Source organism: Triturus cristatus, chromosome 2_1 (genome assembly GCF_964204655.1).
Source record: "Triturus cristatus chromosome 2_1, aTriCri1.1, whole genome shotgun sequence".
Classification (NCBI taxonomy): Eukaryota; Metazoa; Chordata; class Amphibia; order Caudata; family Salamandridae; genus Triturus; species Triturus cristatus.
The window spans coordinates 86,977,995-87,003,809 of record NC_140581.1 but is presented as its reverse complement, the minus strand read 5'-3'; the positions used below and the strand labels follow the sequence as shown (position 1 = coordinate 87,003,809).

The 25,815-nt window shown below is 49.6% G+C and overlaps 1 protein-coding gene across 3 annotated transcripts in view; it reads left to right on the top strand.

Annotated features, from left to right (window-relative positions):
- The window catches only part of LOC146863805 (phospholipid-transporting ATPase ID-like), a 696,782-nt gene that overhangs the window by 247,030 nt on the left and 423,937 nt on the right, over window positions 1-25,815 (top strand). For all 3 annotated transcript variants that reach the window (XM_085628123.1, XM_085628125.1, XM_085628124.1), the window contains exon 2: window positions 5,800-5,879. In XM_085628123.1, the coding sequence (XP_085484249.1) occupies window positions 5,831-5,879 (49 nt within the window). In that variant the 5' untranslated portion in view covers window positions 5,800-5,830. The remainder of the gene's footprint in view (window positions 1-5,799; window positions 5,880-25,815) is intronic.

Sequence of the window (25,815 nt, the reverse complement as noted above, 5' to 3'; positions counted from 1 at the left end):
AGTACATGGACTGTGGCTGTGTGTAAGAAGGGGAGACGAGAGCCACGGCTGGATGGGCGTAGTACATGGACTGTGGCTGTGCGTAAGAAGGGGACGCTAGAGCCATGGATGGATGGGCGCAGTACATGGACTATGGCTGTGCATAAGAAGGGGACGCGAGAGCCATGGCTGGATGGTCGTAGTACATGGACTGTGGCTGTGCATAAGGAGGGGGACACGAGAGCCACAGCTGGATGGGCGTAGTACATGGACTGTGGCTGTGCGTAAGAAGGGGACGCTAGAGCCATGGATGGATGGGCGCAGTACATGGACTATGGCTGTGCATAAGAAGGGGACGCGAGAGCCATGGCTGGATGGGCGTAGTACATGGACTGTGGCTGTGCGTAAGAAGGGGACGCGAGAGCCATGGTTGGATGGTCGTAGTACATGGACTGTGGCTGTGCGTAAGAAGGGGACGCGAGAGCCATGGCAGGATGGTCATAAATATGGACTGTGGCTGTGCGTAAGAAGGGGACGTGAGAGCCATCCCGGATGGTGATAGTACATGGACTGTGGCTGTGCGTAAAAAGGGGATGCGTGAGCCATGGCTGGATGGGCGTAGTACATGGCCTGAGACTTCCCGTAAGAAGGGGAGACGAGAGCCACGGCTGGATGGTCATAGTACATGCACTGTGGCTTTTTGTAAGAAGGGGAGACGAGAGCCACGGCTGGATGGTCATAGTACATGGACTGTGGCTGTGCATAAGAAGGGGACGTGAGAGCCACGGCTGGATGGTCGTAGTACATGGACTGTGGCTGTGCATAAGGAGGGGACGCGAGAGCCACAGCTGGATGGGCGTAGTACTTGGACTGTGGCTGGGCGTAATAAGGGGACGCGAGAGCCACGTGGGATGGTCGTAGTACATGGACTGTGGCTGTGCGTAAGAAGGGGACGCGAGAGCCACGGCTGGATGGTCGTAGTACATGGACTGTGGCTGTGCATAAGAAGGGGACGTGAGAGCCACGCTAGATGGGCGTAGTACATGGACTGTGGCTGTGCAAAAGAAGGGGACGTGAGAGCCACGGCTGGATGGTTGTAGTACATGGACTGTGGCTGTGCATAAGGAGGTGACTTGAGAGCCACAGCTGGATGGGCGTAGTACATGGACTGTGGCTGTGCTTAATAAGGGGACGCAAGAGCCACGCTGGATGGTCATAGTACATGGACTGTGGCTGTGCGTAAGAAGGGGACGCGAGAGCCACGTCTGGATGGTCGTAGTACATGAACTGTGGCTGTGCGTAGTAAGGGGACGCGAGAGCCACGCTGGATGGTCGCAGTACATGGACTGTGGCTGTGCGCAACAAGGGGGCGCAAGAGCCACGCTTGCTGGGCGTAGTACATGGACTGTGGCTGTGCGTAAGAAAGGGACGCTAGAGCCATGGCTGGATGGGCGCAGTACATGGACTGTGGCAGTGCGTAAGAAGGGGGCGCGAGAGCCATGGCTGGAAGGGCGTAGTACATGGACTATGGCTGTGCGTAAGAAGGGGACGCGAGAGCCATGGTTGGATGGTCGTAGTACATGGACTGTGGCAGTGCGTAAGAAGGGGACGCGAGAGCCATGGCAGGATGGTCGTAAATATGGACTGTGGCTGTGCGTAAGAAGGGGACGCGAGAGCCATGCTGGATGGTGATAGTACATGGACTGTGGCTGTGCGTAAAAAGGGGATGCGAGAGCCACGGCTGGATGGGCGTAGTACATGGACTGTGGCTTCTCGTAAGAAGGGGAGACGAGAGCCACGGCTGGATGGTCATAGTACATGGACTGTGGCTTTTCGTAAGAAGGGGAGACGAGAGCCATGGCTGAATGGTCGTAGTACATGGACTGTGGCTGTGCGTAAGAAGGGGACGTGAGAGCCATGGCTGGATGGGCGTAGTACATGGACTGTGGCTGTGCCTAAGAAGGGGACGCGAGAGCCACGCTGGATGGTCGTAGTACATGGACTGTGGCTGTGCGTAAGAAGGGGATGTGAGAGTCACGGCAGGATGGGCGTAGTACATGGACTGTGGCTGTGCGTAAGAAGGGGATGCGAGAGCCACGCTGGATAGGCGTGGTACATCGACTTTTGGCTGTGCGTAGGAAGGGGACGCGAGAGCCATGGCTCGATGGGCGTAGTACATGGACTGTGGCTGTGCGTAAGAAAGGGACGCAAGAGCCACGCAGATGGTCGTGGTCCATGGACTGTGACTGTGCGTAGGAAGGAGACGCGAGAGCCATGGCTGGATGGGCGTAGTACATGGACTGTGGCTGTGCGTAAGAAGGGGACGCAAGAGCCACACTGGATGGGCGTAGTACATGGAATGTGGCTGTGCGTAAGAAGGGGATGCAAGAGCCACACTGGATGGGTGTAGTACATGGACTGTGGCTGTGCGTAAGAAGGGGACGCAAGAGCCACGCTGATGGTCGTGGTACATGGACTGTGACTGTGCGTAGGAAGGGGACGCGAGAGCCATGGCTGGATGGGCGTATTACATGGACTGTGGCTGTGCATAAGAAGGGGACGCAAGAGCCACACTGGATGGGCGTAGTACATGGACTGTGGCTGTGCGTAAGAAGGGGACCCAAGAGCCACACTGGATGGGCGTATTACATGGACTGTGGCTGTGCATAAGAAGGGGACGTGAGAGCCACGGCTGGATGGTCGTAGTACATGGACTGTGGATGTGCATAGGGAGGTGACTCGAGAGCCACAGCTGGATGGGCGTAGTACATGGACTGTGGCTGTGCGTAATAAGGGGGCGCAAGAGCCACGCTGGATGGTCGTAGTACATGGACTGTGGCTGTGCGTAAGAAGGGGACGCGAGAGCCACGTCTGGATGGTCGTAGTACATGAACTGTGGCTGTGCGTAATAAGGGGACGCGAGAGCCACGCTGGATGGTCGCAGTACATGGACTGTGGCTGTGCGCAACAAGGGGGCGCAAGAGCCACGCTTGCTGGGCGTAGTACATGGACTGTGGCTGTGCATAAGAAAGAGACGCTAGAGCCATGGCTGGATGGGCGCAGTACATGGACTGTGGCAGTGCGTAAGAATGGGACGCGAGAGCCATGGCTGGAAGGGCGTAGTACATGGACTGTGGCAGTGCGTAAGAAGGGAACGCGAGAGCCATGGCAGGATGGTCGTAAATATGGACTGTGGCTGTGCGTAAGAAGGGGACGCGAGAGCCATGCTGGATGGTGATAGTACATGGACTGTGGCTGTGCGTAAAAAGGGGATGCGAGAGCCACGGCTGGATGGGCGTAGTACATGGACTGTGGCTTCTCGTAAGAAGGGGAGACGAGAGCCACGGCTGGATGGTCATAGTACATGGACTGTGGCTTTTCGTAAGAAGGGGAGACGAGAGCCATGGCTGGATGGTCGTAGTACATGGACTGTGGCTGTGCGTAAGAAGGGGACGCGAGAGCCATGGCTGGATGGGCGTAGTACATGGACTGTGGCTGTGCCTAAGAAGGGGACGCGAGAGCCACGCTGGATGGTCGTAGTACATGGACTGTGGCTGTGCGTAAGAAGGGGATGTGAGAGTCACGGCAGGATGGGCGTAGTACATGGACTGTGGCTGTGCGTAAGAAGGGGACGCGAGAGCCACGCTGGATAGGCGTGGTACATCGACTTTGGCTGTGGGTAGGAAGGGGACGCGAGAGCCATGGCTGGATGGGCGTAGTACATGGACTGTGGCTGTGCGTAAGAAGGGGACGCAAGAGCCACGCTGATGGTCGTGGTCCATGGACTGTGACTGTGCGTAGGAAGGGGACGCGAGAGCCATAGCTGGATGGGCGTAGTACATGGACTGTGGCTGTGCGTAAGAAGGGGACGCAAGAGCCACACTGGATGGGCATAGTACATGGACTGTGGCTGTGCGTAAGAAGGGGACGCAAGAGCCACACTGGATGGGTGTAGTACATGGACTGTGGCTGTGCGTAAGAAGGGGACGCAAGAGCCACGCTGATGGTCGTGGTACATGGACTGTGACTGTGCGTAGGAAGGGGACGCGAGAGCCATGGCTGGATGGGCGTATTACATGGACTGTGGCTGTGCGTAAGAAGGGGACGCAAGAGCCACACTGGATGGGCGTAGTACATGGACTGTGGCTGTGCGTAAGAAGGGGACGCGAGAGCCACGGCTGGATGGGCGTAGTACATGGACTGTGGCTGTGCGTAAGAAGGGGACGCGAGAGCCACGCTGGATGGGCGTTGTACATGGACTGTTTTCTTATTTTTCTCTTCCTGTGAGCCTTTGCAGTCTTTCTCTCTTGATCAAAGTCTGATGATGATGTAAAAAAAAGTCTTGGTCTCCAGAGTGAGTGTCGGTGCCCCACCCGCAGGCACTTGTGACGTTTGAGCTGTGACCCGGGTTAGATCTTAGAACGCTAAAAAGGACTAACCTGACACCACAGTCTCTCTTTCAGTGACATGATTATAGATGTGAAGCTAAAATCCACCTCTTGCTGAATAATTTGAAGTTTTTAGTAACTTTTCTATTCAAATTACAATTTCGATTTTTGTGTGTGTTTTGAGTATGAATTAAAAAAAATCATAATTTGGGTGTTTGTTTGATATATATGTTTTTCTGTATTTTTGTCTATTGTTTTGAGGTTCATATTGTGCAAAATGCTGAGTTATTCTGTTGGGGTCACCGAAGTCAAAAAGCGAAGAAGCGCTGATTTAGGATATTAAGTGGGAGGTGGAAAGTTCAGAATAGACTGGCTGGCGACGAGGATGTAGGGAGATATAGGATCTTGGTTTTCGTAGCGTTCACCATGAGTTGCAAGACACTCACTCAGTGTTATACTGGCGTTGAACCATTGGAGCCCATGTCATGTGGTAAGATGAGAAAGAGAGGAGAGGTAAACACAGGAGTCGGCAGGTAGCTGGTAAGGGAGGTAGTATGTAAGGAGAAGAGGGGGGGCTAGCACTGAGACATGAGGGATGCCCCACAAGTCAGGGGTTAGACAGGCAGGGCGATGAGCATAAACCACAGAAAACAAAGATCTCTTTGAGAGGTAAGGTGAGACCCAAGCCACAGCATGCAGTGGTCCCAGAGATGCCATCTGAGGGTTCCATTCTAGTATTCTGGACACAGCCTGCGTTGGAGGAGCTGTAAATCTATCTTCAAGATCTGGGGTGGCTCTCAAGGAGGGTCCTACATGCTGAACATTCAGTGCAGACATGCTGCTGTTCAGCAGGCATGTTTATTGCTGCAGAGATGTCCCACAACAGGCGCCACGGCGTGAGTCCAGTACACACCAGGTCTGAGCCTCCAGAGGGAGGCTTTAACACACAGCTGGGGTGAGCACACCGTGTGTACATGTGCACTGAAGCTTTACATCCCGCCGAGCACAACATTGTATATGTTTTACATCGATTATGTTTCTCTGGGAAGTAGGGAGAACAATGTTGATAGAATGTTCTCGTTCTTCGTACTGTATGCATTCACCGCCTGTTGAGAGATCCCAATGTGAACGTTTCAGCTCAATGTGCGCATACGAGGAACCAGCTGTGCTTCATCAGGCTCTGGGGTTCATTCTATTCCAACACGTGTGTTAAAGTCATCATCGCTGGAGAATCATGCCCCAGAATGCACCACTCATTTTGTCCTTCGCCAGATAATATGCTCCACTGTGTGCCTCCTCTTGCTGCATATTTCCCATCCATCCCGCATAATTTAATTCGGCATTGCTGCATAAATTAAATGGCTCCTGCAAAAAAACACGTGAATAAAAAATACATATTAAAATTAATAAATTACCTTTTCTTTGACTTTAGGATCTCCATGGACCTGTAATTGTGGGAAAACATGGGGTTTTCAGTGTTTGGATTTTACTGCGGGAAGAAAAAGTTTGAAGGTAAGAACATTATACTATTCTGATCTGAAACATGTGAGTGCATCCTTAACTGAGGCCAGTTCTTAGTTTATACCGCCCTACTCATTCTGTAAACAACTTAATTAAAACTAGTATAATGTGTGTTACGTCATCAGCAACTGTATAGTGCCTTCTACCATCACCATGGCACCAAGGCACTTTTTAGGTCTCGTCTAGGCAGCACGCATGCGGTGCTCTAGGAGATGACCTTTTGAAATTGGTCAGCTCTTTTTCAGGTCTCGTGCTTGTGCTGGCATCCACCTTGCGGGAGCGAGCAGCGGCGTGCGCGCTAATTGAAAAGATGGCCTGCGTGCCTCTGCTTGCTCCCGCAAGGAGCATGATAGCACATGCTTTCCCACTCTGAACTGCTTGTTTTTCCTTTTTGCTTTCTCTTTGTGACATGTTGCAATTATACTTTTTTGGGCACGAGTGCTTAAAACAGCTGTTTCAATTTTTTTCCCCACTTGAACTGCTTGTTTTGCCGTAGCTTTCTTTTCGTAACGTGTTTAAATTAAACTTTTCTGGAACTTTTTGCATTTGTCAGCTTTCATTATTCTGTGGTTTTTGTGTGTGCTCTTTTTTTTGGTTTCCCTTCCTGCAGGTCCTGCATATACACACATTTGTGCGGGACGATCCATGCGAAAATCTTATTATTTATCACCCTGTCTCAGCTTCTGCCACGGTGTCGGCTCACATTGTCCTTCCTGCAACCTACAATAAGCATGGCCCCATGCACGCTTGATTACATTGCTATAGTGTCTCTCCCCTGCCTAGGTCACCCTCGCTCTGCCTTTTCAAACCTCTCCTTATTAACAACTTTCTCTATTTTGCACTTTTGTTTCCTCCTATAAAACTTTGTTCATTCAACTGTGCTTTATTTTAAACGTGTCGCTCCTGCTTACGCACACATTTCTGCGGAAAGCTCCATGCGCAAATATTATTTATCAGCCTGTCTTACCTCCTGTCACGGTGATCGCTCATATTCTTCTTACAACCAAGTACAATACACGCTCCCGTGCGCGCTTGCTTCTATTTTTTGTAATGTTTATCCCCGGACTAGGTCACCCTCGTCCTGTCTTCTCAAACATCTCCTCCTATACAACATAGTCCATTTTGCACTCCTGTTTTCCCCTATGCAACTTTTTCCATTTTGCACAAAAATGTGATCGTGCGCAAAACTCGATTTATCGCTCTGTCTCAGCTTTTTATTAACTTTACAAAACGACAAACTGCTAAATGGTACTGATTTACAGTGAAACTTGACTTTTTCGCATTTCTTTTGTCAGAGATCGGGACAGTTCTGCCAAATTATGGGGTGTCTTATAATTTATAGGCGGCATCTTGCGTACAGTGTTTAGCCTCCCGCAGACTCCCTCCTTCCAGACGAACACCTGATGCACTGCATCACTGTGGTGCACTGCATGCAACATTAGGGGCACAGAAGCCCTCTCTGCAACAGAACTGTATAATAATAGAGCATAGGCACACAACATGACTATAGGCAATATTCCTAGAGCGCAAGGATATGGCGTAACGAGCATAGCTTGCGATCGGGAAGCTAAAGAACTAGGTTCCTCTTACACAACTTTCTCCATTTTGCACTCCCGTTTCTTCCTATCCAACTTTGTCAATTTTTTCACTGTTTCTTTCTTCAATGGCCCTACTCCAAAATGCTACAATGCTACATTGACGTGTTATCTTTCTAGCAAATATAACATTTGCAGTCAGCCCTGCTTCAATTTAAACCTGTAGCTGCTTCATACGTACACATGTCTGCGTAAAGCTCCATGCACACACTCCATTGCTCACCCTGTCTCGCCTCCTGCCACGGCGTAGGCTCATATTGTCATTCCCGCCAAGTACAATACGCATGGCCGTGCGCGCTTGATTATATATTATATGTTTGTTATGTTTCTCCCCGGCCTCGGTCACCCTCTCCTGTTTCTCAGCCGTTCCCAACGATTTCACAACCGTCACCCTCCTGTTATTTATGCCCCCCCCATAACCAAAAAAACAATAACAAGCAACCATTCAGACAGGCATATAAAAGTTGCGCGCATTAAAAGGCCAAAACAAACCCCTCATTATTTATTGTGAATACTTTTTAAATATGGATGGTCAGTTGTTCATAATGCTTTCTTGATCATATATATGGTAACTTGTATACAGCACAGAATAAACACATAGGCAAAGTCAATGTCTCTAGCTAAACACTTATAAGGTCCCAATGCGAGACCTATTGGATATGCCAATGCTTGTTAAATCTGGGCACCCCTTTGTTAATTTCTAGAATGTCCCTCAGCCGTTTGTGTTATTCGAGTATGGTTTGTACAGATTTGTTAAGTATCCTATTAATGTGAAAGTAAAATGAGTTTGATTCTGCTAAAGATATTTGCTACGTTACGTGTATTGAATAAATGTGCTATTTTTGGTTGGGATTGCTCATGGTTTGTCTATTGTCCAGTCTATGAAGCTTGTGCCTGTGAAGATAGTTTTCTAGTCTGTATAAAAAATGTAGGCTTAGCCCTGTAATCCCAGAGAGCTGGAGAATTAGAGTGAAGCACAAAAATGGACCATTAGGGGGAAAATGGATCCTCTATGGGCATTTATGGAGCACCCTGTAGGTAATGCTATTCTATGCTTTATTTGTACTATTTGCCCTTTTAATGTTGATTTTCATATAAAGGCGCAACTGAATTCTTGCCCATGCCCTGTTGAAACAAATTGACACATATATTGAATCAGATTACAAAGCTCCACCTGTGATGTATTGTTTGTTTGATTTATGAATTTATTTCCCACATGTATTTAACTTCATAATGCAATGTAACAAACACATTATAGAATATTATTCATGTTGAGCCCTTCCCGCAGTTTCTATTTTTTAAAGCATTGATGATTTCTCTCCAAGAATGGATTGAATGCCTGAATTCGCATTCAATTCAACTCAGTTTAATCCATATCGCAGACAATAAATTGGCTATTTCCTCTGCAAAGCCTGGAGCCATTTGAACATCCCTATCATTCTTTTGTCAAAGTCAAAACAATAGATGCAAAGTCTCTTTGAAGTGTCAGAAGGCACAAAGTGTGTAGTCCTGGTACAACGGGGGCGATAAACTGAGAAACGAGTTATGGGATAAGAGAGGAAACAGAGAACTGGACATTGCACTTAATGCCTATGAGTCATAGTGGTTACCAAAAGACAAGTAAAATATCTTTAATACTTTATTGAGATACTGAATCCTATATATTTGCATACAGAAATGATATATCTGCATGTCATATCTATATATCTCTATGCCTCAGACTCTCTGCTTTTAAATGGAAAGTTGTCATTCCTGTAATCTGTGTTACTCAAATCTTTTAGGTAAATCTTGCAAACATTCATCAGGCTTGTGTAGCTGGAATTAATACAAAGCCATCAGTTCCACTAGGACCCATCACCACCTTAAAACCAGAAGAAATACAATGTGAAAATGATCTTAAAATGAGCTGGATTCTATCTCTTCCTTCACAGTAGTGGGGTCCAAATAAGTGAAGCAGATGTAGTCCTCCAAGCCTCCAGGTTAATTCAGACTCAGTCTTTCCTACCCAGGTCGCATGATGGGGTCTGGAGCACTGCCCTTGCGTCTCCATGAATGCTGGAAGGTTACGCAGGAATCACCACATTACCAATCCTGGGGTGAAGATAGTAACTGAGTTAGCTCTGCTCGGGTTATGATGAAGGTAGCTTCAAACCACTTCCTACCACCCTCTTCATTGACACCCACTACTAAAACAGCCCTGAGGGAGTGGTCATGTCAGGAAGATATTCATCATTTGAGAGTTAAATGTTCCTATAACTGTTACCCATTGAATGTGAATGGTTTGACATTTCCAACATCCTGCATATGATCTATGAAATACGTGGTTAGATGTGTTTTGTTTGAATCAGTGGGCGCTAATGGATTTAGCGGGCGCGTTGTACAATATCGAACCTGATCAAAGATATTGTGGACTTGTTGGTACTCCACAGGAAGCTGTTAAATATATAATAGTGTTTTTTATTGTGCCAGCTGATGGTGTCATACTCGCACTGGTTGGCTTGGATTAACTACTGCTGAGGATTTTCTTGCATACTGCCAATAAATTGAAGATCAATCAATCAGGGAATTATAGAGCACACTACTCAAGGCGCTGGGGGATGTTGGGCCGCTCCAGTCATTCATCCGAGAAGCCAGGTCTTGAGGCTCTTCCTGAATGCTTGCAGTGTGGGGCTTCATCTGATGCTGAGGGGGAGTTCGTTCCAGGTCTTGAGGCTCTTCCTGAATGTTGCAGTGTGGGGCTTCATCTGATGCTGAGGGGGAGTTTGTTTCAGGTCTTGAGGCTCTTCCTGAATGCTTGCAGTGTGGGGCTTCATCTGATGCTGAGGGGGAGTTCGTTCCAGGTCTTGAGGCTCTTCCTGAATGTTGCAGTGTGGGGCTTCATCTGATGCTGAGGGGGAGTTCGTTCCAGGTCTTGAGGCTCTTCCTGAATGCTTGCAGTGTGGGGCTTCATCTGATGCTGAGGGGGAGTTCGTTCCAGGTCTTGAGGCTCTTCCTGAATGCTTGCAGTGTGGGGCTTCATCTGATGCTGAGGGGGAGTTCGTTCCAGGTCTTGAGGCTCTTCCTGGATGCTTGCAGTGTGGGGCTTCATCTGATGCTGAGGGGGAGTTCGTTCCAGGTCTTGAGGCTCTTCCTGAATGTTGCAGTGTGGGGCTTCATCTGATGCTGAGGGGGAGTTTGTTTCAGGTTTTGAGGCTCTTCCTGGATGCTTGCAGGGTGGGGCTTCATCTGATGCTGAGGGGGAGTTTGTTTCAGGTCTTGAGGCTCTTCCTGGATGCTTGCAGGGTGGGGCTTCATCTGATGCTGAGGGGGAGTTTGTTTCAGGTCTTGAGGCTCTTCCTGAATGTCGCAGTGTGGGGCTTCATCTGATGCTGAGGGGGAGTTCGTTCCAGGTCTTGAGGCTCTTCCTGGATGCTTGCAGGGTGGGGCTTCATCTGATGCTGAGGGGGAGTTCGTTCCAGGTCTTGAGGCTCTTCCTGAATGTTGCAGTGTGGGGCTTCATCTGATGCTGAGGGGGAGTTTGTTTCAGGTCTTGAGGCTCTTCCTGGATGCTTGCAGGGTGAGGCTTCATCTGATGCTGAGGGGGAGTTCGTTCCAGGTCTTGAGGCTCTTCCTGAATGTTGCAGTGTGGGGCTTCATCTGATGCTGAGGGGGAGTTTGTTTCAGGTCTTGAGGCTCTTCCTGGATGCTTGCAGGGTGGGGCTTCATCTGATGCTGAGGGGGAGTTCGTTTCAGGTCTTGAGGCTCTTCCTGAATGCTTGCAGTGTGGGGCTTCATCTGATGCTGAGGGGGAGTTCGTTTCAGGTCTTGAGGCTCTTCCTGGATGCTTGCAGTGTGGGGCTTCATCTGATGCTGAGGGGGAGTTTGTTCCAGGTCTTGAGGCTCTTCCTGAATGCTTGCAGTGTGGGGCTTCATCTGATGCTGAGGGGGAGTTCGTTCCAGGTCTTGAGGCTCTTCCTGAATGCTTGCAGTGTGGGGCTTCATCTGATGCTGAGGGGGAGTTCGTTCCAGGTCTTGAGGCTCTTCCTGAATGCTTGCAGTGTGGGGCTTCATCTGATGCTGAGGGGGAGTTCGTTCCAGGTCTTGAGGCTCTTCCTGAATGCTTGCAGTGTGGGGCTTCATCTGATGCTGAGGGGGAGTTTGTTTCAGGTCTTGAGGCTCTTCCTGGATGCTTGCAGGGTGGGGCTTCATCTGATGCTGAGGGGGAGTTCGTTCCAGGTCTTGAGGCTCTTCCTGAATGTTGCAGTGTGGGGCTTCATCTGATGCTGAGGGGGAGTTCGTTCCAGGTCTTGAGGCTCTTCCTGGATGCTTGCAGTGTGGGGCTTCATCTGATGCTGAGGGGGAGTTCGTTCCAGGTCTTGAGGCTCTTCCTGGATGCTTGCAGTGTGGGGCTTCATCTGATGCTGAGGGGGAGTTCGTTCCAGGTCTTGAGGCTCTTCCTGAATGCTTGCAGTGTGGGGCTTCATCTGATGCTGAGGGGGAGTTCGTTCCAGGTCTTGAGGCTCTTCCTGAATGCTTGCAGTGTGGGGCTTCATCTGATGCTGAGGGGGAGTTCGTTCCAGGTCTTGAGGCTCTTCCTGGATGCTTGCAGTGTGGGGCTTCATCTGATGCTGAGGGGGAGTTCGTTCCAGGTCTTGAGGCTCTTCCTGGATGCTTGCAGTGTGGGGCTTCATCTGATGCTGAGGGGGAGTTCGTTCCAGGTCTTGAGGCTCTTCCTGGATGCTTGCAGTGTGGGGCTTCATCTGATGCTGAGGGGGAGTTCGTTCCAGGTCTTGAGGCTCTTCCTGGATGCTTGCAGTGTGGGGCTTCATCTGATGCTGAGGGGGAGTTCGTTCCAGGTCTTGAGGCTCTTCCTGAATGTTGCAGTGTGGGGCTTCATCTGATGCTGAGGGGGAGTTCGTTTCAGGTCTTGAGGCTCTTCCTGGATGCTTGCAGGGTGGGGCTTCATCTGATGCTGAGGGGGAGTTCGTTCCAGGTCTTGAGGCTCTTCCTGAATGCTTGCAGTGTGGGGCTTCATCTGATGCTGAGGGGGAGTTCGTTCCAGGTCTTGAGGCTCTTCCTGGATGCTTGCAGTGTGGGGCTTCATCTGATGCTGAGGGGGTGTTCGTTCCAGGTCTTGAGGCTCTTCCTGGATGCTTGCAGTGTGGGGCTTCATCTGATGCTGAGGGGGAGTTCGTTCCAGGTCTTGAGGCTCTTCCTGGATGCTTGCAGTGTGGGGCTTCATCTGATGCTGAGGGGGAGTTCGTTCCAGGTCTTGAGGCTCTTCCTGGATGCTTGCAGTGTGGGGCTTCATCTGATGCTGAGGGGGAGTTCGTTCCAGGTCTTGAGGCTCTTCCTGGATGCTTGCAGTGTGGGGCTTCATCTGATGCTGAGGGGGAGTTCGTTCCAGGTCTTGAGGCTCTTCCTGAATGTTGCAGTGTGGGGCTTCATCTGATGCTGAGGGGGAGTTCGTTTCAGGTCTTGAGGCTCTTCCTGGATGCTTGCAGGGTGGGGCTTCATCTGATGCTGAGGGGGAGTTCGTTCCAGGTCTTGAGGCTCTTCCTGAATGCTTGCAGTGTGGGGCTTCATCTGATGCTGAGGGGGAGTTCGTTCCAGGTCTTGAGGCTCTTCCTGAATGCTTGCAGTGTGGGGCTTCATCTGATGCTGAGGGGTAGTTCGTTCCAGGTCTTGAGGCTCTTCCTGAATGTTGCAGTGTGGGGCTTCATCTGATGCTGAGGGGGAGTTCGTTCCAGGTCTTGAGGCTCTTCCTGAATGCTCGCAGTGTGGGGCTTCATCTGATGCTGAGGGGGAGTTTGTTTCAGGTCTTGAGTCTCTTCCTGGATGCTTGCAGTGTGGGGCTTCATCTGATGCTGAGGGGGAGTTCGTTCCAGGTCTTGAGGCTCTTCCTGGATGCTTGCAGTGTGGGGCTTCATCTGATGCTGAGGGGGAGTTCGTTCCAGGTCTTGAGGCTCTTCCTGGATGCTTGCAGTGTGGGGCTTCATCTGATGCTGAGGGGGAGTTCGTTCCAGGTCTTGAGGCTCTTCCTGGATGTGTGCAGTGTGGGGCTTCATCTGATGCTGAGGGGGAGTTCGTTTCAGGTCTTGGCCGCGATGTAGGAGGAGGATCTGCCTCCTGTTCTGGCTCTGTGGATGACGGGGAGCGGAGGTTTCTCTTGGGGGCGTAGAAGGAGATTCTTTCATTGAGGTATTGGGGTCCGGTGTTGTGGAGGGCTTTGTAGATAGATAGAATTGCCCTTTTAAAAGTAGCAGGATTTTTAAAGAACAATTTATCTAAACTCTACTCATGTCAATTACGTCTACGGATTTTCTGTGTTGATTCGATAAGTTACAGCAAGATGCTTTATGGTTGGTATTTAAACAGAATAAATTACTTTATTAATCGTAATTTGTTATGTATAAGCTAACTTTATCTAAAAGGTTCTAAGATACACATTGCTTTGGTGTTGAACCTACTCAAAGTGGTATCTCTGATATGCTCTTTGGACATTTGCACACTCTTTGAAGCATCCATTACTGGTGGGAGGCCTTGGTGAGTCTTGGTGCTTGTAGCCAGAGGGGTATTGGGCGCTATGCAAACTTTCAAGGCCCCCAGTGACGCAATGTTAATTACTACTTTGTGGCAGGCATGTGGGGTTTGTGTGTGCTTGTAGGCTTCCGTGTGGCAACACCCCAGCCTGAGGGGCTTTGTAGTGTTGTGTGTGTTTAGTAATGTGGATGGTGCCTAACCTTTTCCCTTATAGGCTCTGCGCATTGGAATAATATACACTATAGCTCTGTGAATAGGACTGAGGTCAGTATGCTCCTATCGAGTATATTAAACTTAATTACTTGTGTGCCAGCTAACTCAGAGGTCACTAGAAACTTCACGAATGAACAAGAAGGGATTAGTTTCTAACAACTGCAAAAACATGACAACTTTGTTTCCTTTCAGAATCGGAACGTGTCTCAGAAACGTGGAAACAATGGATAGCAGTGTCACTCAGTCAATCGTGCATGCTTAGTTTCTTCAGAGTTACACAGAAAATAGGAAGACGGGCATTTTCAATAAAAAAGGATTTATTGAACAGTCTTAGTTCTCGTGTAAGAGGTATGAGCTGTCACGATCATTAGACAGTAAGCAAGATATAATATGCACAGCGTCAGCAGTAAGAAGAAATAAAACTGCGACAGCATTGTCTTTTAGCTATGACCTATATCTATATACATACACATAAATACACAGGCTAAAAGTGGATACTCACCTGGTGCTTCTAAATAATTCTACCCCAGTGTACCTGACTTGAATGTAGTGCGAGGTAGGAAGTAGGTGCTGATTTAAGCTATAGTTGGTCTGAGCTTAAGTTAGTATTTTGTATATGAGATGCTAAGAATTTCCTTAGGTTCTAGTCAGCTCCATACCTTAGAATGAGAGAGGTGGGAATCTCTTTCCAGATCGCGAACTCTAACACCCCGCAACGGGAGTTGGAACACTGGAAGCTGCAGGGAAGACAGCCTCTGCTCAGTGCGTCAAGCGGGGCCTCGAACTCCTTCAGGACTTGCCGTGGTGAACTGTATAGCCGAGCTGTGCCGTACTGTGAATTGCTAGGGCAAGTGAAGGTATATTTATACCTGGAAGGTGTCTAGGAATGCTAGCATTGACGTAAAGTCAGGCAGAGGAAGACGTCATGAATGAACCCGTGAGAAATAATAGTTCATGCATAATAGATGAGTTCTTGGAGAAATCAATAATCCCAGTAGGGAAAATCCCAACGGCTTAAGGGACTGGTTTCTAAGAACTCGTTGTGACGTGGGATGGACGGATGTAGGTGACCATGCCGGTATTTGGATCTGCATGGCCAATGCCTAAATACGGACTGGAATATTATGCCTAAATAAGGACAAGTCGAATTGTACCTATATAAGGATATGATTCAATAGACCTATATACGGGTATCTAAAGTGACACACAACACCCACTCCACTTTCGATAGAACAACATTACTAAATGCTAAACATGATAAATATGTAAAAATACAGTATCACTTGATTCACTAAAAACATATCTAAAAGCATAAAAACCGTCTTCTAAAAACAGTGGCCATGCATCAAAAAGCAATAGAGCTGTACATAATTAAAGCAAGTCACATTCTAAGCAAAACATATTACATCGATCGCTAAATGAATGAGTACAAGTATATACAAATATACATACAATGAAATGGTTCAATGGTACAGAAAAGAAAAACAAACCATTTCATGTCATGATTACATTGGTGTTAAAAAAATAAGATGACAACGTGTCCCTGGAAGTGTTCAAGGAAATCTATTCTCTATGAATAGTTCTACTATAAGCAGAGACCATGAGCCAAAAAAAAAAAGGTTAAAGCAAAAAAATTAAAGGTTCCAAGCTTTGTCTTTTTTTTTTAGAAAAATGAAGGCCAAATTCAGTGATTGTCTGGTACAATGTGAGCCAAATCAAAAGTTAGTGGAAGGTGTCGGAGAGAACATGTAATCATCCAATCCTGTAGACAAGAAGTCGTCCACCGATATTGGTGACTGGTCAAATACCTCATTTAGAAGATTAACTGCACATAGATGTGGAACATTGTCAGTAGCAGTATTCGATGATACCTGTGCGCATGTTGATCCGTCTTGTACCTCAGCAGTAGCATGTCGCGTCTGTGAGATCTCAATGAATGCCGTCATCAGGATTGGTAGCCGCTGGGGACAACACAGAGCATGGGCCGTCATCGGGTCCAGCAGAGTATCGATATCCGTAGGCATGACTGATGGAAGTGTCAGACATATGTCTAGCACGAATTCTTCATCGCAAAGCAGGCAATGCACAACTGGTAAGACGCAATCCTGCCAGATTGTTCTGAATGACAGAAACCATGTGGCGTTCACTTCTCGTAGACGAGGTAAACTCAGTAGTTGTACTATGCGCTCACGACACCTCCTCTCTAGGAGCACTTTCTCCAAATTGTTGGGAGTGAGACTGGTGGGTAGGCTTGCCATAGCATAGCAGGAGAAAGAAAAATAGGATTTCCGCAATGAGTGCTAAAAGAAGCGTCAGACCACCAAACACAGAGTGCATAAAGTTTGGAATGATTCCGAGGACTGCTTGAAAAGGTGTTAACAGTCCTGAACATATGGTCTTAAATACATGCACAATAACACTCGTACCTAATATTCTAGCTGTTATAGACCGCTTTATGCCCCGAAGAGCTCTTAAGCATCCTCGTTCAGCTTTTAAGAGACCCTAAACAGCCCAATTGTCTGGGTTGTGGGCTGTGAGCTTGTGCTGTGACCCTACTCAACACCTTTTTCCCAGTGCCTGTGCTGTGGCCATGGCACCAGTAACAGTGACCAGGGGGTGTTTGATTATTACCCAGTGATTACCCAGCGATAGGGTCGAGGTTGAGAAGTACCAGCTCAAATCCGAGTCGGTGACCGTGGAGTCCTGGACATCATCTCACTGGGCTGCACAATCACGGAATAACTGCTATCCAAGTGCAGGACCAAAAGCGTGAAACTGCAGACATTGTCTTGGGATTCGACTCGTTAGAAGGTGGGTTTAATGTTCTATTTTGAAAACGAGTCATAAGCAGTGCAGCGGTTTCACCAGCTGGCCCAGGACCACAGATCAAGAAGACGATGTACGAAATGTGAGTTATTGCAGTACAACGCTAGGAACCCAGAGGAGCTTAGGATTTCAGAGCCAAACTGAAAACAGGTTTGCACTTGGGCATACATAGAACTTAGAAGTAAACCCATCCCATTTTTTCACAGGAAATAAAATGCATTATGTGTGTGACTTACCTTACGTGACGACGTCTATCAAGTATCAATCTGGTGACCCGAGCGCCAGTGACCAGTCACGACGAGCAGTAGACTTAGGCAGGCTGCAGCAGGCACTCGTGTGTGTCCGATGTCGTAATGTGTGGGGGGCGCCTGTGGTCTGCTCTGACGACGACATCATCATGAACAAAATGGCCAATCACTGTCTCTGCATGGCTTGATAAACCACAGTGATTGGCCACATACGTTCTGCAAGAGCCACCCATGCGTGGCACCCAATGCCTGGCTATTATGCCAGCCAGCCTCCTGCGCGGTGAAGTGTGAAAGCGTGCGGTGTCTCTCAGCCAATCCTGGCACTGCTGAAGCAGCGCCAGGATTGGCTTGAGCAGGCACACTCCCCGCCCATTAGGAGACCGGGGGCTGCAGCATGAAGCAACCCTCGCTCTCCTAAGGGGAAGCCTAGTGCGCATGTTCGGGCTGGTCGTAAAAATGACCAGCCCAAAACAGAACATGCGGCCTACTGAGTGCTGCAGAGGCCCGACTCCCTTCAGCTTCCTGGTTGCCTTGGGCGTGGCCTGGTGACCACCAGGAATTAGCGTCAGTGAGTTACTGAATTAGATGCACATTTTGTGGGGCAACGCCCCAGCGCCCCAATGGACGCACCGCCACTGGGAGCCATACTTTGTGAAGGACATTTAAGCCACAATATTTTTGTCAGAAGATCTTTCTAACTACGATATTATTATAGCTACCCCAAGGTGTAACTACGTCAGAGTTGTATTCATCCGGCATATATAGAGCACCACTCTCACATTAATACTGGGGCATGGTGCTTAAAAAGCACTTTCAAAGATCCTATTTTCTGTAGATGTTTGGTTCTTCTTCCACATCTTTCAGCTGTCAGTGTACTGGGTGCTATAAAAGATGCGCATCTTTTATTCGTTACAATAAAACATTCTGTCAGGGGTGACAAGAAGCACTCTACAAATCCACGGATTGATTGATTGATTGGGAGCACCTTATCGCCTGCCTGGCAAGGACAGCTTTTCCAGGGATGCTTAAAATCTGTTTGTGCGGGAGGGGTTCCTTCCCTGAAATTAAATGCTGCCCACAGTTTAACACATCCGCCTCAGGAGGTCCAAAGCAAATACTCAGGTTTTTTCTATTCGGTTCAAGCAAACCTAATTGAGAAATATTTTAAACTGCATTTCCTGACCGTTGAATTGAGAAAGTCATTGAAATCCTTGACCTGGTTACAAAACCGTGTTTACACGTCTTTTCTGCCCCTCGTGAAACAACAAAGATCGTAAGCTTCGCCAAACTGACTTATGATGAATATGGCAGGCTTGTAGATGAATCTGGCAGGCTTGTAGATGAATATGGCAGGCTTGTAATGAATCTGGCAGGCTTGTAGATGAAGGCAGGCTTGTAGATGAATATGGCAGGCTTGTAGATGAATATGGCAGGCTTGTAGATGAATATGGCAGGCTTGTAGATGAATTTGGCAGGCTTGTAGATGCATATGGCAGGCTTGTAGATGAATCTGGCAGGCTAGTAGATGAAGGCAGGCTTGAAGATGAATATGGCAGGCTTGTAGATGACTATGGCAGGCTTGTAGATGAATATATATGGCAGGCTTGTAGATTAATATGGCAGGCTTGAAGATGAATCTGGCAGGCTTGTAGATGAATATGGCAGGCTTGTAGATGAATCTGGCAGGCTTGTAGATGCATATGGCAGGCTTGTAGATGAATATGGCAGGCTTGTAGATGAAGGCAGGCTTGTAGATGAATATGGCAGGCTTGTAGATGAATATGGCAGGCTTGTAGATGAATATATATGGCAGGCTTGTAGATGCATATGGCAGGCTTGTAGATGAATATATATGGCAGGCTTGTAGATGCATATGGCAGGCTTGTAGATGCATATGGCAGGCTTGTAGATGCATATGGCAGGCTTGTAGATGAATCTGGCAGGCTTGTAGATGAAGGCAGGCTTGTAGATGAATATGGCAGGCTTGTAGATGAATATGGCAGGCTTGTAGATGAATATATATGGCAGGCTTGTATATGAATCTGGCAGGCTTGTAGATGAATCTGGCAGGCTTGTAGATGCATATGGCAGGCTTGTAGATGAATATGGCAGGCTTGTAGATGAATCTGGCAGGCTTGTAGATGCATATGGCAGGCTTGTAGATGAATCTGGCAGGCTTGTAGATGAAGGTAGGCTTGTAGATGAATATGGCAGGCTTGTAGATGAATAGGGCAGGCTTGTAGATGAATATATATGGCAGGCTTGTAGATGAATCTGGCAGGCTTGTAGATGAATCTGGCAGGCTTGTAGATGAATCTGGCAGGCTTGTAGATGCATATGGCAGGCTTGTAGATGCATATGGCAGGCTTGTAGATGAATCTGGCAGGCTTATAGATGAATATGGCAGGCTTGTAGATGAATATGGCAGGCTTGTAGATGAATATATATGGCAGGCTTGTAGATGAATATATATGGCAGGCTTGTAGATGAATGCATATGGCAGGCTTGTAGATGAATATATATGGCAGGCTTGTAGATGAATATATATGGCAGGCTTGTAGATGAATATGGCAGGCTTGTAGATGAATCTGGCAGGCTTGTAGATGAATATATATGGCAGGCTTGTAGATGAATATATATGGCAGGCTTGTAGATGAATATATATGGCAGGCTTGTAGATTAATACATATGGCAGGCTTGTAGATGAATAAGGCAGGCTTGTAGATGAATAAGGCAGGCTTGTAGGTGAATATATATGGCAGGCTTGTAGATGAATATATATGGCAGGCTTGTAGATGAATCTGGCAGGCTTGTAGATGCATATATATAGCATGCTTGTAGATGAATATGGCAGGCTTGTAGATGAATATGGCAGGCTTGTAGATGAATATATATGGCAGGCTTGTAGATGAATATATATGGCAGGTTAGTAGATGAATATGGCAGCCTTGTAGATGAAAATGGCACTGACTGCTGATGCCGCCATGACCCAGGTATGATTTTCTGACCGAACTGACTGCTGGTGCTGCTGTGTCCCAGGTATGATTGGCTGACCACACTGACTGCTAGTGCTGCCGTGACCCAGGTATGGTTTGCTGACTGCACTGACTGCTGGTGATGCCATGTCCCAGGTATAATTTGCTGACCGCACTGACTGCTGATGCCGCCATGTCCCAGGTATGATTTGCTGACTAAACTGACTGCTGGTGCCGCTGTGTCCCAGGTATGATTTGCTGACCGCACCGACTGCTGGTGCTGCCATGACCCAGGCATGATTGGCTGACCGTACTGACTGCTGGTGCTGCCGTGTCCCAGGTATGACTGGCTGACCACACTGACTGCTTGTGCCATTTATGTCCCAGGTATGATTTGCTGACCGCACTGACTGCTGGTGGTGCCATGTTCAATGTATGATTTGCTGACCGCACTGACTGCTGGTGACGCCATGTTCTGGGTATGATTTGCTGACCGCACTGACTGCTGGTGGTGCCATGTTCCATGTATGATTTGCTGACTGCTTTGACTGTTGGTGCCGCCATGTCCCAGGAATAACTGGCTTACCGCACCAACTGCTGGTGCCGCCGTGTGCCAGGTATGACTGACTGACCGCACCGACTGTTGGTGCTGCCATGTTCCAGGTATGGTTTGCTGACTGCAGTGACTGCTGGTGCCGCTGTGTCCCAGGTATGATTTGCTGACCGAACCGACTGCTGGTGCCGCCGTGTCCCAGGTATGATTTGCTGACCGAACCGACTGCTGGTGGTGCCATGTCCCTGGTATGATTTGCTGACTGAACCGACTGCTGGTGCCGCCGTGTCCCAGGTATGATTTGCTGACCGCACTGACTGCTGGTGTCGCCATGTCCCAGGTTTGCTTTGCTGACTGAACCGACTGCTGGTGCCGCCGTGTCCCAGGTATGAGTTGCTGACTGCAGTGACTGCTGGTGCCGCCGTGTCCCAGGTATGATTTGCTGACTGAACCGACTGCTGGTGCCGCCGTGTCCCAGGTATGATTTGCTGACTGCAGTGACTGCTGGTGCCGCCGTGTCCCAGGTCTGCTTTGCTGACTGAACCGACTGCTGGTGCCGCCGTCTCCCAGGTATGAGTTGCTGACCGCACCGACTGCTGATGGAGCCATGTCCCAGGTATGACTGGCTGACCACACTGACTGCTGGTGCCACCATGTCCCAGGTACGATTTGCTGACCGCACTGACTGCTGATGACACCATGTCCCAGGTACGATTTGCTGACTGCACTAACTGCTGGTGCCGCCGTGTCCCAGGTATGATTTACTGAACGCACTGACTGCTGGTGCCGCCATGTCCCGGGTATGACTGGCTGACCGCAATGACTGCTGGTGACGCCATGTCCCAGGTATGATTTGCTGACCGCAATGACTGCTGATGACACCATGTCCCAGGCATGATTGGCTGACCGTACTGACTGTTGGTGCTGCCGTGTCCCAGGTATGACTGGCAGACCGCACCGACTGCTGGTGGAGATGACTGGCAGACTGCACCGACTGCTGGTGCTGCCAAGCCCCAGGTATGACTTCTGGACAAGTTAACAAGATTGTGGGAGATCCGGTTGGTCAGCACTGCCTGGCTGTTTGAGTGGGCCAGGCCTATCTAAATGAGGACATTTTGTGCTTGAAGAATTCTGTAAAAATCTGCGCATACAATAACAGGTTACAGTTCTTTTACATCTGTTGTTTGCTTTTGCTGAAATCGCGCTGTCCCTCCCTCTCACGTACCGGAAGTTGTTGGTGACCTCGCCGCCTCCTTTTCACATACCCATACTTGTGGTGACCTCACCCGTCTCTCTGCCTCTAAACGTTATAACCCTCCAGCTCGGGGAGCCGAGAGTTCACAGGAGGGTCACCAAGTGACATAAAGTTGGCCCACACCTTTCCTTGGCTCACACCTACTTCCGGTTTTGTGTCACGCTCGGGATGTCAGTTGTTTAACTTGTGCTGGCCAAGATGCTATATTCACTAGGGTGGGCCAGGAGCTATAGACTACAGGGCCTTTTAGTGGCGCACACCAGCTTTATCGGGGCTGTTAAACTTTGACTTACAGTTGAGGGCGGGATATCCCTACATGAGCTTTCGAAATGTCTCTGATTCTGTTATACACAGGAAAGCCACATATTTACACAGCACACATCTGCAGTGCGAACGGTGCCAGGGATGCACCCCAGCCTGTGGAGAGGTTCAAATATTTAGCAAACACTGTGAAGCAACGTCCACCCTGGTGTGGTCAGCTCTTCTGTGGAAGGCGAGGAGGGCGGACATTGCAGAGCGCCCATGCAAGGCCGAGGCAGCACTAGGGTTGTATGTAAAGCGGGCATGGGCTGTGTCTTAATACGTGTCTTGTGAGCGTGGACGTGTGTTGGGTGGATTAGCCTTGAAAAACTGGCAAGGTGGGACCATCCAACATCGGGAGAGCTAGTCTTAGATCCGCTGGCAAAGGGATTTAAGTGAGACTAGCTGGTACAGTGATGGGTATTAGCTCCAAGTGGCACAGTGAGATTCAGTAGCTCCAGCTGGCACAGTGAGGCCCAGAAACTCCAGCTGGCACAGTGAGGCCCAGTAGGTCCAGCTGGCTCAGTGAGGCCCAGTAGCTCCAGCTGGCACAGTGAGGCCCAGTAGCTCCATCTGGCACAGTGAGGCCCAGTAGCTCCAACTGTCACAGGGAGGCCCAGTAGCTCCAACTGTCACAGGGAGGCCCAGTATCTCCAGCTGGCACAGTGAGGCCCTGTAGGTCCAGCAGGCACAGTGAGGCCCAGTAGATCCAGCTGGCACAGAGAGGTTCAGTAGGTCCAGCTGGCACAGTGAGGTCTAGGAGGTTCATAGGCAGTAGCAAGGTCTACTTCAGCTGGTACAGAAAGATCCAGTACATACAGCTGGCACAGAGAGGTCCACAATGTCCTACTGGCACATAGAGGTCCAGTAGCCCCAGCTGGCACAGTGAGGTCCAGTATGTCCTGTGCATGCACAGTGAGGTCCAGTACGTCCTGTGCGTGCACAGTGAGGTTCAGTATGCCCTGTGCCACAAATTAATTTTTTTTGTTATATTCTGGACTCAAGTTTTGGATCTGCAAATTAAGGCAGAATCTAATTGTAAGAGGCTCTGCATTTTAACAGGCCAGCTCTGCATTTTAGCTAAGGGGACAGATGGCGCCAGACCTAGCTGTGCTGGAGCGTCCAGGTGCTTCTTACGTGATGTGCTTCTTGTCAAGACCAGGGTCTCCAGCTTGCTTATGCTCTCCATCATAGTGCCCTCTGTGCTGCTGGGGGTGAAGAGCTTGGGGGTCAGTGGTGAAGACCATTGACCTATGGACAGCTCTTGAACTAGGACGGGAGGAGAGAGCTGGGATGGTAGATGGTGCGTGAGCTAAGCTTGGAGTCTATGGGGTGATCACAGATGCCAGGCCTCAGATAGGTGTAGATGGCTTAGGAGCATGGCGTCACGTCTATGGGTAGACCGCAGCTGCCGGGCCTCAGAGAGGTGCTGATGGCTTAGGAGCATGAGGTCACTTCAGTGCGGTGACCACAGCAGACGGGCCTCAGAGAGGTGCTGATGGCTTAGGACCATAGGGGTCATTTCTATGGGGTGTCCACAGAAGCCAGGCCTCGGATAGGTGCAGATGGCTTAGGAGCATGGCGTCACGTCTATGGGTAGACCGCAGCTGCCGGGCCTCAGAGAGGTGCTGATGGCTTAGGACCATAGGGGTCACTTCTATGGGGTGTCCACAGAAGCCAGGACTCGGATAGGTGTAGATGGCTTAAGAGCATGGGGTCATGTCTATGGGGTGACCACAGCAGCTGGGCCTCAGAGAGATGTTGATGGCTTAAGAGCATGGGGTCACGTCTATGGGGTGACCACAGCAGCCGGGCCTCAGAGAGGTGTTGATGGCTTAGGAGAATGAGGTCACTTCAGTGCGGTGACCATAGCAGGCAGGCCTCAGAGAGGTGCAGATGGCTTAGTAGCATGGGGTCACGTCTATGAGTAGACCGCAGCTGCCGGGCCTCAGAGAGGTGTTGATGGCTTAGGACCATGGGGTCACGTCTATGGGGTGACCACAGCAGCCGGGCCTCAGAGAGGTGTAGATGGCCTAGGAGCATGGGGTCACTAGGCAGCACTAGGGTTGTATGTAAAGCGGGCATAGGCTGTGTCTTAATACGTGTCTTGTGAGTGTGGACGTGTGTTGGGTGGATTAGCCTTGAAAAACTGGCAAGGTGGGACCATCCAGCATCGGGAGATCTAGTCTTCGATCCACTGTCAAAGGGATTTAAGTGAGACTAGCTGGCACAGTGATGGGTATTAGCTCCAAGTGGCACAGTGAGATCCAGTAGCTCCAGCTGGCACAGTGAGGCCCAGTAGGTCCAGCTGGCACAGTGAGGCCCAGTAGGTCCAGCTGGCACAGTGAGGACCAGTAGCTCCAGCTGGCACAGTGAGGCCCAGTAGCTCCAGCTGGCACAGTGAGGCTCAGTAGATCCAGCAGACACAGTGAGGCCCAGTAGCTCCAACTGTCACAGGGAGGCCCAGTAGCTCCAGCTGGCACAGTGAGGCCCTATAGGTCCAGCAGGCACAGTGAGGCCCAGTAGATCCAGATGGCACAGAAAGGCCCAGTAGCTCCAGCTGGCACAGAGAGGCCCAGTAGCTTCAGCTGGCAGAGTGAGGCCCAGTAGATCTAGCTGGCACAGTGAGGCCCAGTGGGTGTAGCTGGCACAGAGAGGCTCAGTAGGTCCAGCTGGCACAGTGAGGCCCAGTGTGTCCAGCTGGCACAGTGAGGCCCCGTGTGTCCAGCTGGCACAGAGAGGTTCAGTAGGTCCAGCTGGCACAGTGAGGTCTAGGAGGTTCATAGGCAGTAGCAAGGTCTACTTCAGCTGGCACAGAAAGATCCAGTACATACAGCTGGCACAGAGAGGTCCACAATGTCCTACTGGCACATAGAGGTCCAGAAGCCCCAGCTGGCACAGTGAGGTCCAGTACGTCCTGTGCGTGCACAGTGAGGTCCAGTACGTCCTGTGCGTGCACAGTGAGGTTCAGTATGCCCAGTGCCACAAATTAAATCTTTTTGTTATATTCTGGACTCAAGTTTTGGATCTGCAAATTAAGGCAGAATCTAATTGTAAGAGGCTCTGCATTTTAACAGGCCAGCTCTGCATTTTAGCTAAGGGGACAGATGGCGCCAGACCTAGCTGTGCTGGAGCGTCCAGGTGCTTCTTACGTGATGTGCTTCTTGTCAAGACCAGGGTCTCCAGCTTGCTTATGCTCTCCATCATAGTGCCCTCTGTGCTGCTGGGGGTGAAGAGCTTGGGGGTCAGTGGTGAAGACCATTGACCTGTGGACAGCTCTTGAACTAGGACGGGAGGAGAGAGCTGGGATGGTAGATGGTGCGTGAGCTAAGCTTGGAGTCTATGGGGTGATCACAGATGCCAGGCCTCAGATAGGTGTAGATGGCTTAGGAGCATGGCGTCACGTCTATGGGTAGACCGCAGCTGCCGGGCCTCAGAGA